At 44.3% G+C, this 13,614-nt stretch overlaps 1 protein-coding gene across 1 annotated transcript in view; it reads left to right on the top strand.

The window, feature by feature from the left end:
* Window positions 1-13,614, top strand: part of LOC124783268 — a 114,140-nt gene that overhangs the window by 46,777 nt on the left and 53,749 nt on the right. The window contains exons 3-5 of the mRNA XM_047254007.1: window positions 1,104-1,223; window positions 11,259-11,341; window positions 11,421-11,457. Of these exons, the coding sequence (XP_047109963.1) occupies window positions 1,104-1,223; window positions 11,259-11,341; window positions 11,421-11,457 (240 nt within the window). The remainder of the gene's footprint in view (window positions 1-1,103; window positions 1,224-11,258; window positions 11,342-11,420; window positions 11,458-13,614) is intronic.

The raw sequence follows: 13,614 nt of genomic DNA, 5'->3' as shown, positions 1-13,614 counted from the left end.
AGACGACCTGGACTGACTCTAGCCCGCCATACAGTCCAACAACCAGAAGAGATGGTCTGGGTTGCCTTTTCTTCTCACAGAATAACCCCTTTGGTTGTTACCAGCGGCACGCTCATTGCACAGCTGTGCGCCGACGATGTTCTACGCCCTGTTTTGTTGCCCTTTATGGTGAGTGATCCTTTGCCTACATTTCGGCAAGATAATGTCCTCTCACACAGGGCGAGAGTTTCTATTGCTTGTCTTCGTCCTTGCCAACACTACCTTGCCAGCAATATTGCCAGACTTCTCCTCAATTGAGAACGTTTCGAATATTATGAGCAGGGCTCTCCAACCAACTCGGGATTCTGACGATCTAAGCCACCAATTCGGCAGAATTTGGTACGACGTCTCGCAGGAGGACATCCAACAACTCTATGAATCAATCCCAAGCCGAACAACTGCTTGCATGAGGGCCAGACGTGGACCAACGCGTTATTGACTCCCTCAGTTTGTGAACCATCCTATTGTTCTGAAACTATAATCATTTGTTTGTCTGTACAAGTATAGCACATCTACCGATTTTTGTACCACTCGTATAATTATACAATTAAGGCTTTCACGACCAGATGTTTTAGCTGCTGAGAATTTTTCAGGGTTGTATGGCCGTGGTCCATGGAACTCTTCAGTCCCTGACGTTTCGTCCAAAGCTACGTTGGTCATCTTCGGAGATGCTCCTGGTCGTTCTGAGTCTTGCCGACTGACTCAGCACAACCAGGAGCACCTCCGAAGATGACCAACGTAGCTTTGGACGAAACGTCAGCGATTGAAGAGTTCCATGGACCACGGCCATACAACCCGGAAAAATTCTCATCATTCGGATAATTCCTTTGAAGTGTTTCGTTTTTTCTGCCTTAAAGTGTATGTAGTACGTATGTATGGGGTGAATGTGTTGTGTGTTGCCTGTGCATGAAAAGTTTTTTACCGTCACAGTTTACATAAAAATCGGCGGAGAGATGGAATGCTTCCATGCACATTCGGCTGCGTGTGTGCTTGTATGAATAAATATGTTTGAGGATGTTTTACACTGACTGTTTCCTGTTACATACACATTTATTTTTGTCCAGACGGTGGAACTTCTCGCAAGCCGCAGTCAGACCGTCCACCGCCGTACATCGACCTCCTACAGGAATCAAAGCCGAAGCCCCCACCGGCGTTTGAAGCGGACCCTGTGCGTTACATCTTAGGTAAACAGAAAACTGCAGTCGCTACACTTTGAAATTTTCAATAGAGTACATATACTGTTATCTTGTCAAAATTAACTGCTTGTTGAAAATGGCACTTCGAACATTCGACAGAAATGAGTTAAATGGCCCACATCAATATTTATTATTTCCTGAATATGTCATTTACTATTTCCCGAATATATCCATGTGATGCAATTACGGGCAGCCTTTTCGAAACTGTATCAGTAACTGCAGTAACGCACTCTGCAATGCCTGAATTAGAGACGAACCAACAAATAGTATCCTTAAACGTAGAGCTGAGCAGACACTTGGCACATGCTGCATCATATATCTGCACAGATGAAAATATCGAGCACGTACGTAGAGTGAACTAGACGATCGGTCGTAACATTAGTGTTTTTTTCCAATCATATGATACATCTTGCCAGGGTAAACCATTTGTAAAATGCTGCCAGGAATTGTGCGGTGTCACATCTTAAAATAATAATTTGACTGGATGCTTCTGGTGTCAATCATTCCACTCGTACGAATCATGTGAGTGTAATCTGTACGGCATGCAAATCTATATTAATATACTGAGAAGCAAACAAAACAGGATACTGCAAATTATAAGTATATAAATTAAGCACGTGTGGAGAGGCGACTTGATTCCGAATCAAAGAAATGTTCTGCACGTGCTCAGTTGATCCACTGCTAGCTGACGTAGTTCGTAGGCCTGAACATTACAGGTAATTAAAATACTTAGCTGCGTAGATACTAATATAAGACATTTGGAAAGGAAAGTTCACTTAAATGCTATCTTATGCATAACACCACGTAAGCTTTTGCTAATATATTATAAGTGGTGAGGACGAGATCAGATTTAGTTGGTAGCATTTGTAAACAAATCTGATAAACTTTAATATAAGATGAAAGTAAATAATTGTGCTCAATATTCGTGTACGTGGGCTTCAGTTTCACGAAGAAAAACAGTCGTTTAGTACATATTTCTCAACACTCGGGGTAACGCTTGACAGATAGCTACTAAAGTTGTAGGTGACATGCTTACCGCCGAGAGAGGCCACGTAAGCATTAAGCAACAGCTGCTGATGAGATACTGAGTGGATATCCTTACCCATGTGGGTACGAAGATCAAATCCATTCACAAAACAAGGAGTTCTGCTTCACACGAGACGTCACTAAAATGACTACTGGCATGAAAATAACTGAAGTAGACAGAAATTAGTGCAGAAAATTACAACACTAAAGCGTTCCTTAATCGAAAGAGTGTCATGCGATCTCTCCATTTAACCCTGCACATGCTTCCGTATAGGTCTACTTCTGGTCAGCTCTAAAATCACGATCCCAGCCCTGATGGGCCTCTCTTCGAAGAACTCCTCGGAACATAACTGTCGCTCTGCCACATGTCACCTCGAAGATTGTCGTGCAAGACGTAGATCAAACGACACCTCCACGTATCTCTAGAACACATCGCGTACAGTAACTTATGATGAGCAGTGAAGCGAAGGGAAATGCCACTTACGCCGGCCGAAGTGGCCGTGCGGTTAAAGGCGCTGCAGTCTGGAACCGCAAGACCGCTACGGTCGCAGGTTCGAATCCTGCCTCGGGCATGGATGTTTGTGATGTCCTTAGGTTAGTTAGGTTTAACTAGTTCTAAGTTCTAGGGGACTAATGACCTCAGCAGTTGAGTCCCATAGTGCTCAGAACCATTTGAACCATTTTTTGAATGCCACTTACGTTTCACAGTGATTAGTGCATAAACTGCATAAGTCACTGGGGTGTGATAATAATGAGTATGGCGCACTATACGCAGAGAATTAGTTATCAATAGCTTTGTGTAAGCTATGTGCATCATTCGTTGAATACGACAACGTGAGATTATGGGCCTGCATTAATGCAAAACATTTTTATTATTCATTTATTTATTAGCAAAGTAGTTTCAGTGACAGTGACGCCTTCATCAGTAGGTTCTAGGATTCTAAAACATGCAAAAATAGCGTTCTTATAAACATTTACACATTGTTGTATGTCCACTGTTTGGTTCCAAATATTGTTTGCTGTGAATAGTTTCATAAGACTGTATTTACTTTACGTCACGGCATGGTTTTTACGATTGTTGCCGCTGTTTCCGGTATATTTTCTCTGTTTCCTGTTGTTGTTTTTCTAGGCATACATCACGTCATCTGCAACAGTATGAGTGGCTGTCAGTAAACAAATACAGAAACGTGTACTGGTGTATGTCAGCGTTATACAGTTGGGATTATGGTAGTGCTGATGATACAGTTTTGTACTAGGTTGTTACTTAGTGTGTTATGTACTCATGTTCATTGGACAGCTTGCAGCTACTTTTAGATAGAAAAACATAGCTTGTGCACCTTGCTAATAATCCAAAACATTACGGCATCTTGCTGTTCGTGTCTGTAGAACGAAAATTGTTTCGGGAGTTCTGAAGAATTTTGTTCCTTATTTATGCCTCTATGACTCTGTGAGTGATGGGGTATTGGTTTTGTCTGTGTGTGTGTGTGTGTGTGTGTGTGTGGTGTGTGTGTGTGTGTGTGTGTGTGTGTGTGTTTTCCTGTTCTGTGTGCTGAGTCAGTTCTCTTAGAGCGGTAAAAAGTGTGCTGTTGCAAAGTATTGCGTTTTCGTTTATTGCGTTTTTCCCTTACCCTATGGCCTTTTGTATGTCATATACAAACACAGATCAATGTAAGAGTTTAAATTGTTATCCGTTCAGTAGTAACTAAATTTAAACACGAAAAATAGTTCTCTGCAGCCTTTGGACCATTTTACAAATGAGCTAACTGATACTGTGCACCGATTTAATGTTATGGATGAGAAGTGAATATCTCCCTTCACGCCAGAAACGAAACAGTAATCCGATTTCAAGAAATAGGCTCCTTGCCAGTGTCCATTTCAAACTAGCCATCTCCTCTGTGGTCTTTCGTGATTTCGTCTTCCTTGTGTTTCGTAGCTCAGTTCTTCTTTTGCTACGCATATTCCTGGTACCCTATCAAAATATTCCAGTCATTTTACTCTCATTTGTTTCATTAAACCTTATTTTAATAAATTCCGAACTCAGCTCTGAAGTCTGAATTTTTTATCTGAACCCGCAGACTGCAACATTTCGTTTGTCTCAGAATTTATAGTTCAGTGGCTTGTACACTCCTGGAAATTGAAATAAGAACACCGTAAATTCATTGTCCCAGGAAGGGGAAACTTTTTTGACACATTCCTGGGGTCAGATACATCACATAATCACACTGACAGAACCACAGGCACATAGACACAGGCAACAGAGCATGCACAATGTCGGCACTAGTACAGTGTATATCCACCTTTCGCAGCAATGCAGGCTGCTATTCTCCCATGGAGACGATCGTAGAGATGCTGGATGTAGTCCTGTGGAACGGCTTGCCATGCCATTTCCACCTGGCGCCTCAGTTGGACCAGCGTTCGTGCTGGACGTGCAGACCGCGTGAGACGACGCTTCATCCAGTCCCAAACATGCTCAATGGGGGACACATCCGGAGATCTTGCTGGCCAGGGTAGTTGACTTACACCTTCTAGAGCACGTTGGGTGGCACGGGATACATGCGGACGTGCATTGTCCTGTTGGAACATCAAGTTCCCTTGCCGGTCTAGGAATGGTAGAACGATGGGTTCGATGACGGTTTGGATGTACCGTGCACTATTCAGTGTCCCCTCGACGATCACCAGTGGTGTACGGCCAGTGTTGGAGATCGCTCCCCACACCATGACGCCGGGTGTTGGCCCTGTGTGCCTCGGTCGTATGCAGTCCTGATTGTGGCGCTCACCTGCACGGCGCCAAACACGCATACGACCATCATTGGCACCAAGGCAGAAGCGACTCTCATCGCTGAAGACGACACGTCTCCATTCGTCCCTCCATTCACGCCTGTCGCGACACCACTGGAGGCGGGCTGCACGATGTTGGGGCGTGAGCGGAAGACGGCCTAACGGTATGCGGGACCGTAGCCCAGCTTCATGGAGACAGTTGCGAATGGTCCTCGCCGATACCCCAGGAGCAACAGTGTCCCTAATTTGCTGGGAAGTGGCGGTGCGGTCCCCTACGGCACTGCGTAGGATCCTACGGTCTTGGCGTGCGTCCGTGCGTCGCTGCGGTCCGGTCCCAGGTCGACGGGCACGTGCACCTTCCGCCGACCACTGGCGACAACATCGATGTACTGTGGAGACCTCACGCCCCACGTGTTGAGCAATTCGGCGGTACGTCCACCCGGCCTCCCGCATTCCCACTATACGCCCTCGCTCAAAGTCCGTCAACTGCACATACGGTTCACGTCCACGCTGTCGCGGCATGCTACCAGTGTTAAAGACTGCGATGGAGCTCCGTATGCCACGGCAAACTGGCTGACACTGACGGCGGCGGTGCACAAATGCTGCGCAGCTAGCGCCATTCGACGGCCAACACCGCGGTTCCTGGTGTGTCCGCTGTGCCGTGCGTGTGATCATTGCTTGTACAGCCCTCTCGCAGTGTCCGGAGCAAGTATGGTGGGTCTGACACACCGGTGTCAATGTGTTCTTTTTTCCATTTCCAGGAGTGTACATGCGTTTTGTCTCACTTTCTTATCCACGACTCTGAGCTACATGTCAAAACAGCTGTACCCATTGCTTCCTAAAACTATCTTTTCGATTTTTTTCCGAACTTTGTTGCGTAATGTTGTTTGTATTGTATCACACATGATCTCATATTTATTTAACTTATTTTCTACGTCACTTACAAGTTGGTATCTCACGCCACAAACTAAGTGGATAAACGGTGACTCTTTTTATTAAAGCGTAACCATTGTGCAATATTTTGCAGCGTTAAGGCTCTATTTTTCTTCAGAAGCCATAATACTATTCTTTCTATGAGAAATGTTAAATTCGTATCCCTTTCGTAACTGCTATAGGCAATGTATTTCTCTTTGCAGATACTCCTAATTCTCTTGTAAATAGATTGGGTACTGAGTGAACATCATGGTGTATGCCATGGGGAAATAGCTTTACTCATAATTCTCAGTCAGATCCGGATATACTCAAATACGATGATCAAAGCATGAGAAAGCCAAAAGATCTTAAATTTGGGGTGTGTTGAAAATGCTCACATTGACTGTACGAAGTTAAGCGAACGACGAAGAATGCTCTAATAGGACTCTGAAACAAAACACTAACTGCTGTAGGCTGCGGAAGTCTCCTGAACCAACTGGATGAGAATACAAATATCACAACGGGCCTGAAATGTAAATGAAGAATGTCATCTTTGATTACAAGAATAAAAAGTTCCTTGATAACGAGGGATTCGAAGTACTAAGTGCTGACACATCCACCCTATTCACCACATTTAAGATATCGTGACTTGCGCCTGTCCGCTGCATCTGTATAAATTTCTAGGCGCTTCAGTCCGGAACCACGCGCCTGCTGCGGTCGCAGGTTCCAATCCTGCCTCGGGCATGGATGTGTGTGATGTCCTTAGGTTAGTTAGGTTTAAGTAGTTCTAAGTTCTAGGGGGCTGATGACCTCAGATGTTAAGTCCCATAGTGCTCAGAGCCATTGGATTTGTATAAATTTCTGGATGGAAAACCGTTACGGTCAAGTAAGGAGATTGTGACAGCTGTAGCTCGATGTTTTGCAGTCCTTCCAGAATCGAATTTCAGGAATGAGATCTACCCAGAGTAAAACCCTTGAGCAAAATGGATTGATCTAAAATCAAAAGGGGGCATATTAACCTGAAAAATACAGTTATTATATGCAGTACTGAAAAATTATCCAACGCCCTTTCGTTTGAACTGGAGGAATTTAACTTCACAATAATGGCTGGAACGTCCGCTACTGAAGCTTTCATTATTGGCTAGACATTGTTCCACAGAAATGGGTAGAATGAGAACGTTTGGGACAGACATACGTATGTGTGTCTCCATAATCCTGCCTCTATAATTCCCGATCACACGACAATGTTGAATACTATATGTAAATTTTTAGAAATGTTAATTTATTAATTGCGTACGTTTCTTCTGACAGTTGTAACTGATATCGTCGTGAAGTAAACCTTATTCAGTTCATTAATAGGCCAGTTACCATGTTACAATCTAATAGACAAAACAAAGTGAACAATGAAACATGTTTACAATTTAACAGTGAGTTTAGCGTCCTGGGGCCTTTGCATGAACTTTTCATGGGGGAGGAAGAGTAGGTGGAGGGAAAAGTACTACGTAGAACGTCTGCCATGACGCCACTGAAAACAATGGCACTCTCATTTTTCGTAAGTGGTACACTTCCAGTTTAGTGTTACTGCCGTTGAGTTCCTGTTGGCAAGACAAGCATTTTTTGGCGCAGTGGGAGATCGTCTCCATTAAAAGTAGATTTCGAAGATTTATACTTACGTATAAAATACGATACTGTGAACTGAACAAGTATCCCGCACGAAGCTCACAGCCCCGCTCCGCCGATGCTCTCCACCCATCTACCTTAATATCGACACACACACACACACACACACACACACACACACCTGGAGCCGGTTAAAATGGAATCTTCAGCTACTAACGGTCGAGAACTTGCTTTTGCAATCGTGTTTATTGTAGATTACTCTTTTGCAGAAATCTCAATAACTACACTACTGGTCATTAAAATTGTTACACCACGAAGATGACGTGCTACAGACGTGAAATTTAACCTACAGGAACAAGATGCTGTGATATGCAAATGATTAGCTTTTCAGAGCATTCACACAAGGCTGGTGCCAGTGGTGATACCTACAACGGGCTGACACGAGGAAAGTTTCCAACCGATTTCTCGTACACAAATAGCAGTTGACCGGCGTTGCCTGGTGAAACGTTGTTGTGATGTCTCGTGTTAGGAGGAGAAATGCGTGCCATCACGTATCCGACTTTGATAAAGGTCGGATTGTAGCCTATTGCGATTGCGTCTATCGTATCGCGACATTGCTGCTCGCATTGGTCTAGATTCAATGACTGTTAGCAGAATATGGAATCGGTGGGATCAGGAGGGTAATACGGAACGCCATGCTGGATCCCAACGGCCTCGTATCGCTAGCAGTCGAGATGAGAGGCATCTTATCCGCATGGCTGTAACGGATCGTGCAGCCACGTCTAGATCCCTGAGTCAACAGATAGGGACATTTGTAAAGCAACAACCATCTGCACGAACAGTTCGACGACGTTTGCAGTAGCATGGACTATCAGCTCTGAGACCATGGCTGCGGTTACCCTTGACGCTGCATCACAGACAGGACCGCCTGCGATGGTGTACTCAACGACGAACCTGGGCGCACGAATGGCAAAACATAATTTTTTCGGATGAATCCAGGTTCTATTTACAGCATCATGACGGTCGCATCCGTGTTTGACGACATCGCGGTGTACTCACATTGGAAGCGCGTATTCGTCATCTTCATACTGGCGTATCACCTGGCGTGATGATATGGGGTGCCATTGGTTACACGCCTCTTGTCCGCATTGACAGCACTTTGAACAGTGGACGTTACATTTCAGATGTGTTACGACCCGTGGCTCTACTCTTCATTCGATCCCTGAGAAGCCCCCCATTTCAGCTGGATAATGCACGACCGCGTGTTGCAGGTCCTGTACGGGCCTTTCTGGATACAGAAAATGTTCGACTGCTGCCCTGGCCAGCACATTCTCCAGATCTCTCACCAATTGAAAACGTCTGGTCAATGGTGGCCGGGCAACTGCCTCGTCACAATACGCCAGTGACTGCTCTCGATGAACTGTGGTATCGTGTTGAAGCTGCATGGACAGCTGTACCTGTACACGCCATCCAAGCTCTGTTTGACTCAATACCAAGGCTTATCAAGGCCGTTATTACGGCCAGTGGTAGTTGTTCTAGGTACTGATTTCTCAGGATCTACGCATCTAGTGCGTGAAAATGTAATCACATGATAGTTTTAGTATAATATATTTGTCCAATGAATATCCGTTTATCATCTGCATTTCTTCTTGGTGTAGCAATTTTAATGGCCGGTAGTGTACATGATTGAAACTAAGGACCATGAACTGTGTAATAAAAAGGAGTTCGCTTTAGGCAAAAGAAGTATTTCATTGACTATTCTGGGTTGAATTTTCATAGAAATCCGTGTGAAGGCAACTGTTTAACGGACAGTCGTCCATTCTGATGAAGATAGGTTTCCATACATACCGCGTACTGACAGCTCGCTGCCCATGAGAGAGGGTTCCATGCTCATCACTCAGAATTTGAAGTTTGCTGTAACCTAATTACTGTGTAAGATTTGCAACATATTATTAAGCATATAAAAATGAAAAAAAAGTCTCTTCATCCACGATATGCTCCTGGGTACCATACAGTATTCTTTGGTTAGATGCAAGGAATACACAAACACTGTCATGATCTTCATCCAGAGCCTGCTAAGTAAAGAATGATAAGATGGGAGCGCCATCGTTGCGACAAAAGAAGTATTTATTTCACGCTCACACTGACACAAAATGCCATACATATACCCAAAGATTAACAGAAATAACAGAAATCAGCATCTCTACATCTACATACAAACATACTCCGCAAGCAACAGTACGGTACATGGTGGAGGGTACCCTGTACAACTACTAGTCATTTCCTTTCCTGTTCAACTTTCAAATAGAGCGAGGGATAAACGACTGTCTATGTGCCTCCGGACGAGTTCTAGTTTCTCTTATCTTACCTTCGTAGTCTTTACGCGTATTGTATGTTGGCGGCAGCAGAATAACTTCCCCGTCAACTGCAAATGCCAGGTCTCTTAATTTCCTCAGCGATGTTTCGCGAAAAGAGTGTCGTCTTCACTGCAGGGATTCCCAGTTGAGTTCGCGAAGCATCTGCGTGATACTCGCGTTCTGATCTAACCTACCGGTAACAATTCTAGTAGCCTGCCTCTGAGTATGTCTTCCTTTAATCTGATCTCGTAAGGATCCAAAACACTCGAGCAGTACTCAAGAATAGGTCGCACCAGCGTCCTATATGCTGTCTCCTTTACAGACGATATTCTCCCAATAAACAGATGACATTCTCCCAAGAAACCGAAGAAAACCAACCACGTACCCCACTACCGCACTTACCTGCTCCTTCCGTTTCATATCGCTTCGCAATGTTACGCTTCTATATGTTTAATCGACATGCTACTCAGGATACCACTAATGCTTCGAACATCACAGTTCCATTTTCCCTGCTCGTCTGTATTATTAACTTACATTTTTATACATGCACAATAAGGTGCCAGTCATCACACCAACCATAAATTTGACGTAAGTCATTTGTTTTATACTACAGGCACCTAACTACGACAACTTCACGTACGTAATGACGTCATCAGCAAACAGCCGCAGATTTTTGTTCACTCTGTAGGTGGTAGATCATTTGCGTTATGTGGAGAAAAAGAGGGGTCATATTACGCTTTCCGGGGACACTCGTGATAGCGCCCTTATCTTCAGCGATCACTGGCCGTCGATGACAACGCACTGCGTTCTATCTCATAATGAATCTTCGAACAACTCAAGTATCTTGGAACCAATTTCGTACGCTCGTACCTTCGTTACCAGTCTGTAGAGGGACAGCGTGTCAAATGCTTTCCGGAAATCCAAGAATACGGAACCTGCCTGCTGCCTGTTGCATATTGTTAACAGACAAGGACCTCCCGAAGTTTATAAGACCTGTGAAGTGCATGGCCGCGCGGAATTAGCCGAGCGGTCTAGGGCGCTGCAGTCATGGACTGTGCGGTTGATCCCGGCGGAGGTTCGAGTCCTCCCTTGGGCATGGGTGTGTGTGTGTTTGTCCTTAGGATAATTTAGGTTAAGTGGTGTGTAAGCTTAGGGACTGATGACCTTAGCAGTTAAATCCCATAAGATTTCACACACATTTGAACACTTTTTTTGTAAAGTGCATATAGTTCCGTTCTGATTGCACAGCATAAAAGTTCAGACAGACTTCAGTTTATAGCAGTGTACTTTCCCACAGTATGAACGTCAGCCGTGGCTTCCTGTGTTTCAGGAATGAAGCTGCCTATCGCCGACAGCGGGTTCTGCGCCTGCAACCACCTGTCTTCCGCCTACTCTACGGTCTTCTTCATCATTGTTAGTATGTCTTCTCACCTTTCTGCAACACATCTATGACACGTTTTTACGATTTTTACTAACGATCGTTTCTTTTCAGTGTTACGCCTCTTTCCTGATAGCTGATGCCTATCATGGTAAGTACTACAATGCCCAAACCGTTTTTCTCATTTTTTATAGTTATGCGAAACAGAGTCAAGAATGCTGATGAGTCTACCGGGCTGTATGGCCGTGGTCGAAGTGACTTTTCGGTTTCTGACGTTTCCTCCGGAGCTACGCTGGACATCGTCGGAAGTGTTCCTGGCGACGTTGAGTCTTGCCGACTGACGAATCGGATGTCGGAGAGCGAGATAAATACTGTGTAAAGTGGGCATAACAAGCAACAATCGGTAGTTAAGTTTTATGTCTGACAAAGGCTACCTCTGCTGATGACGCGCGAACTCTTTCACCACCGCTTTAGGAAGTATTTATCTCGTTCTCCGACGTCTGACTCGTCAGTAAGCATGACTCAGCGTCGCATGGAGCACCTCCAGAGATATCCGATGCATCTCTGGACGAAACGTCAGGAACCGAAAAGTTTCTTCGATCACGGGCATACAGCCGGGAAGACTCGCCAGTAACTATGACGTCCGGCCGTGAACACCTTCACTGCATGAACAGTCCGGATTATTAAGTTCAAATATTAAAAGCTTCCTCGAATTCAACGAATGTGACTAGTACTCCTGCTTCTTTAGTAATAACTGAGTCAGTGATCAAGCTCAGAAAACAGTGCGATGCCGACCGGCCGACACGTCATCCTCTGTCTAGTTCCGGTGTTTAGAAACGGTTTGGAGGGTCATTGGGTTAGCACTGCGCTCTCCAAGACGTTGTCGATTTTCCACAACTTGGAGCCACTACATCTCATTCAAATATTTGCTCATTTACATCAGGAGTCTGACTAAACCGCCCTCCACTCCTCGCACCGAGGAAAAGTGCCTGGCAGTGCTGGAAATTCAACCCAGGTCCTCCTGATGGCAATAGGAAGCACTGACCACTCAATTAAGTATGTGGAGTTTTAATATAACTGCGTCCTTTACTTTGCAAACCTCTGTACGGTATTTGTGAGGGCTATGGTCTTTCCAGTTGTGATGTATGGATGTGAGACCTGGACCATTAGAAAGGCTGAACGGCGAAGAATTGACTCCTTCGAATTGTGGTGTTGGAGGAAACTTCTTAGAGTTCCATGGACTGCAAAGAGAACCAACAGATCAATATTGGAGCAAATTAAACCAGATTTCTCCCTGGAAGGTCTAATCTTAAAACAAAAGCTGACCTACTTTGGACACACAATGCGAAGGCATGCCTCGCTGGAAAAAACATTAATGCTGGGGAAGATTGAAGGAACTAGAAGAAGAGGACGTCAGAGGATGAGATGGATCGATGGCATCACAGAAGCAATGTGTTCCAACCTGGAAGGTCTACGGGAGAAAGTGCAAGACAGGAAAAAGTGGCGTGATTTGGTTCATGCGGTCACGAAGAGTCGGAACCGACTAAACGAATAGAGAGAGAGAGAGAGAGTACGGTATTTTTCCTCTTGAAACTCATCAAGACTAGTCTCCTACACAAAATGTGCTTAGTTCTCCGTTATGCATGATAATAACATGAGTCACAAGATTTCTGATTTATAAACTTTTATTCTGTAAAAATTCACAGAAACCACCCACGTCCCTTATTCGAAGAAGAACATATGAAAACGGTAGCAAGCAAGGAACTGCGAGTGGCCACGCCAGAAAGAAACATAACACATCACTCAGGAATAAATTGATTTTATTTAATAAGTTGTGAAAACTGTCATGTGGAGTCTATTTAACACGTGAAATTTGACAAACGCAAATGAATGAAATTATTTATAACAGCCCAAGAAAGTCAGCAACAAACAATTGGTGATTAAAATTTGATCAATATTAATTTGAAATTTCAAATCGTGACATTGTGTCGAGCCTCACCTCACTCAGCTGGTTCTGTCTCAAAATAAATTCAGCTAACCACAGTATGAATACAGGTACAACTACAACAGACAGGAAATATTTCAACTAACAAACGTTCCAGATTTTATATATATATTGCATGCCGGAGGGTACCATGTACCGCTACTGGTAATTTCCTTTCCTGTTCTAGTCACAAACAGAGCGGGGGGAAAATGGCTGTCTACAAGGCTCTGTACGAGCACGAATTTCTCTCACTTCCGTAGCCCCTAAGCGAAATATATGCTGGTGTCCAAAATTAAAGCAACAAACGGAAATTTTGCAAGGTTA

The sequence above is a fragment of the Schistocerca piceifrons genome, chromosome 1 (assembly GCF_021461385.2).
Source record: "Schistocerca piceifrons isolate TAMUIC-IGC-003096 chromosome 1, iqSchPice1.1, whole genome shotgun sequence".
NCBI classification, from domain to species: Eukaryota; Metazoa; Arthropoda; class Insecta; order Orthoptera; family Acrididae; genus Schistocerca; species Schistocerca piceifrons.
This window is presented reverse-complemented; position numbering and strand designations above follow the sequence as displayed.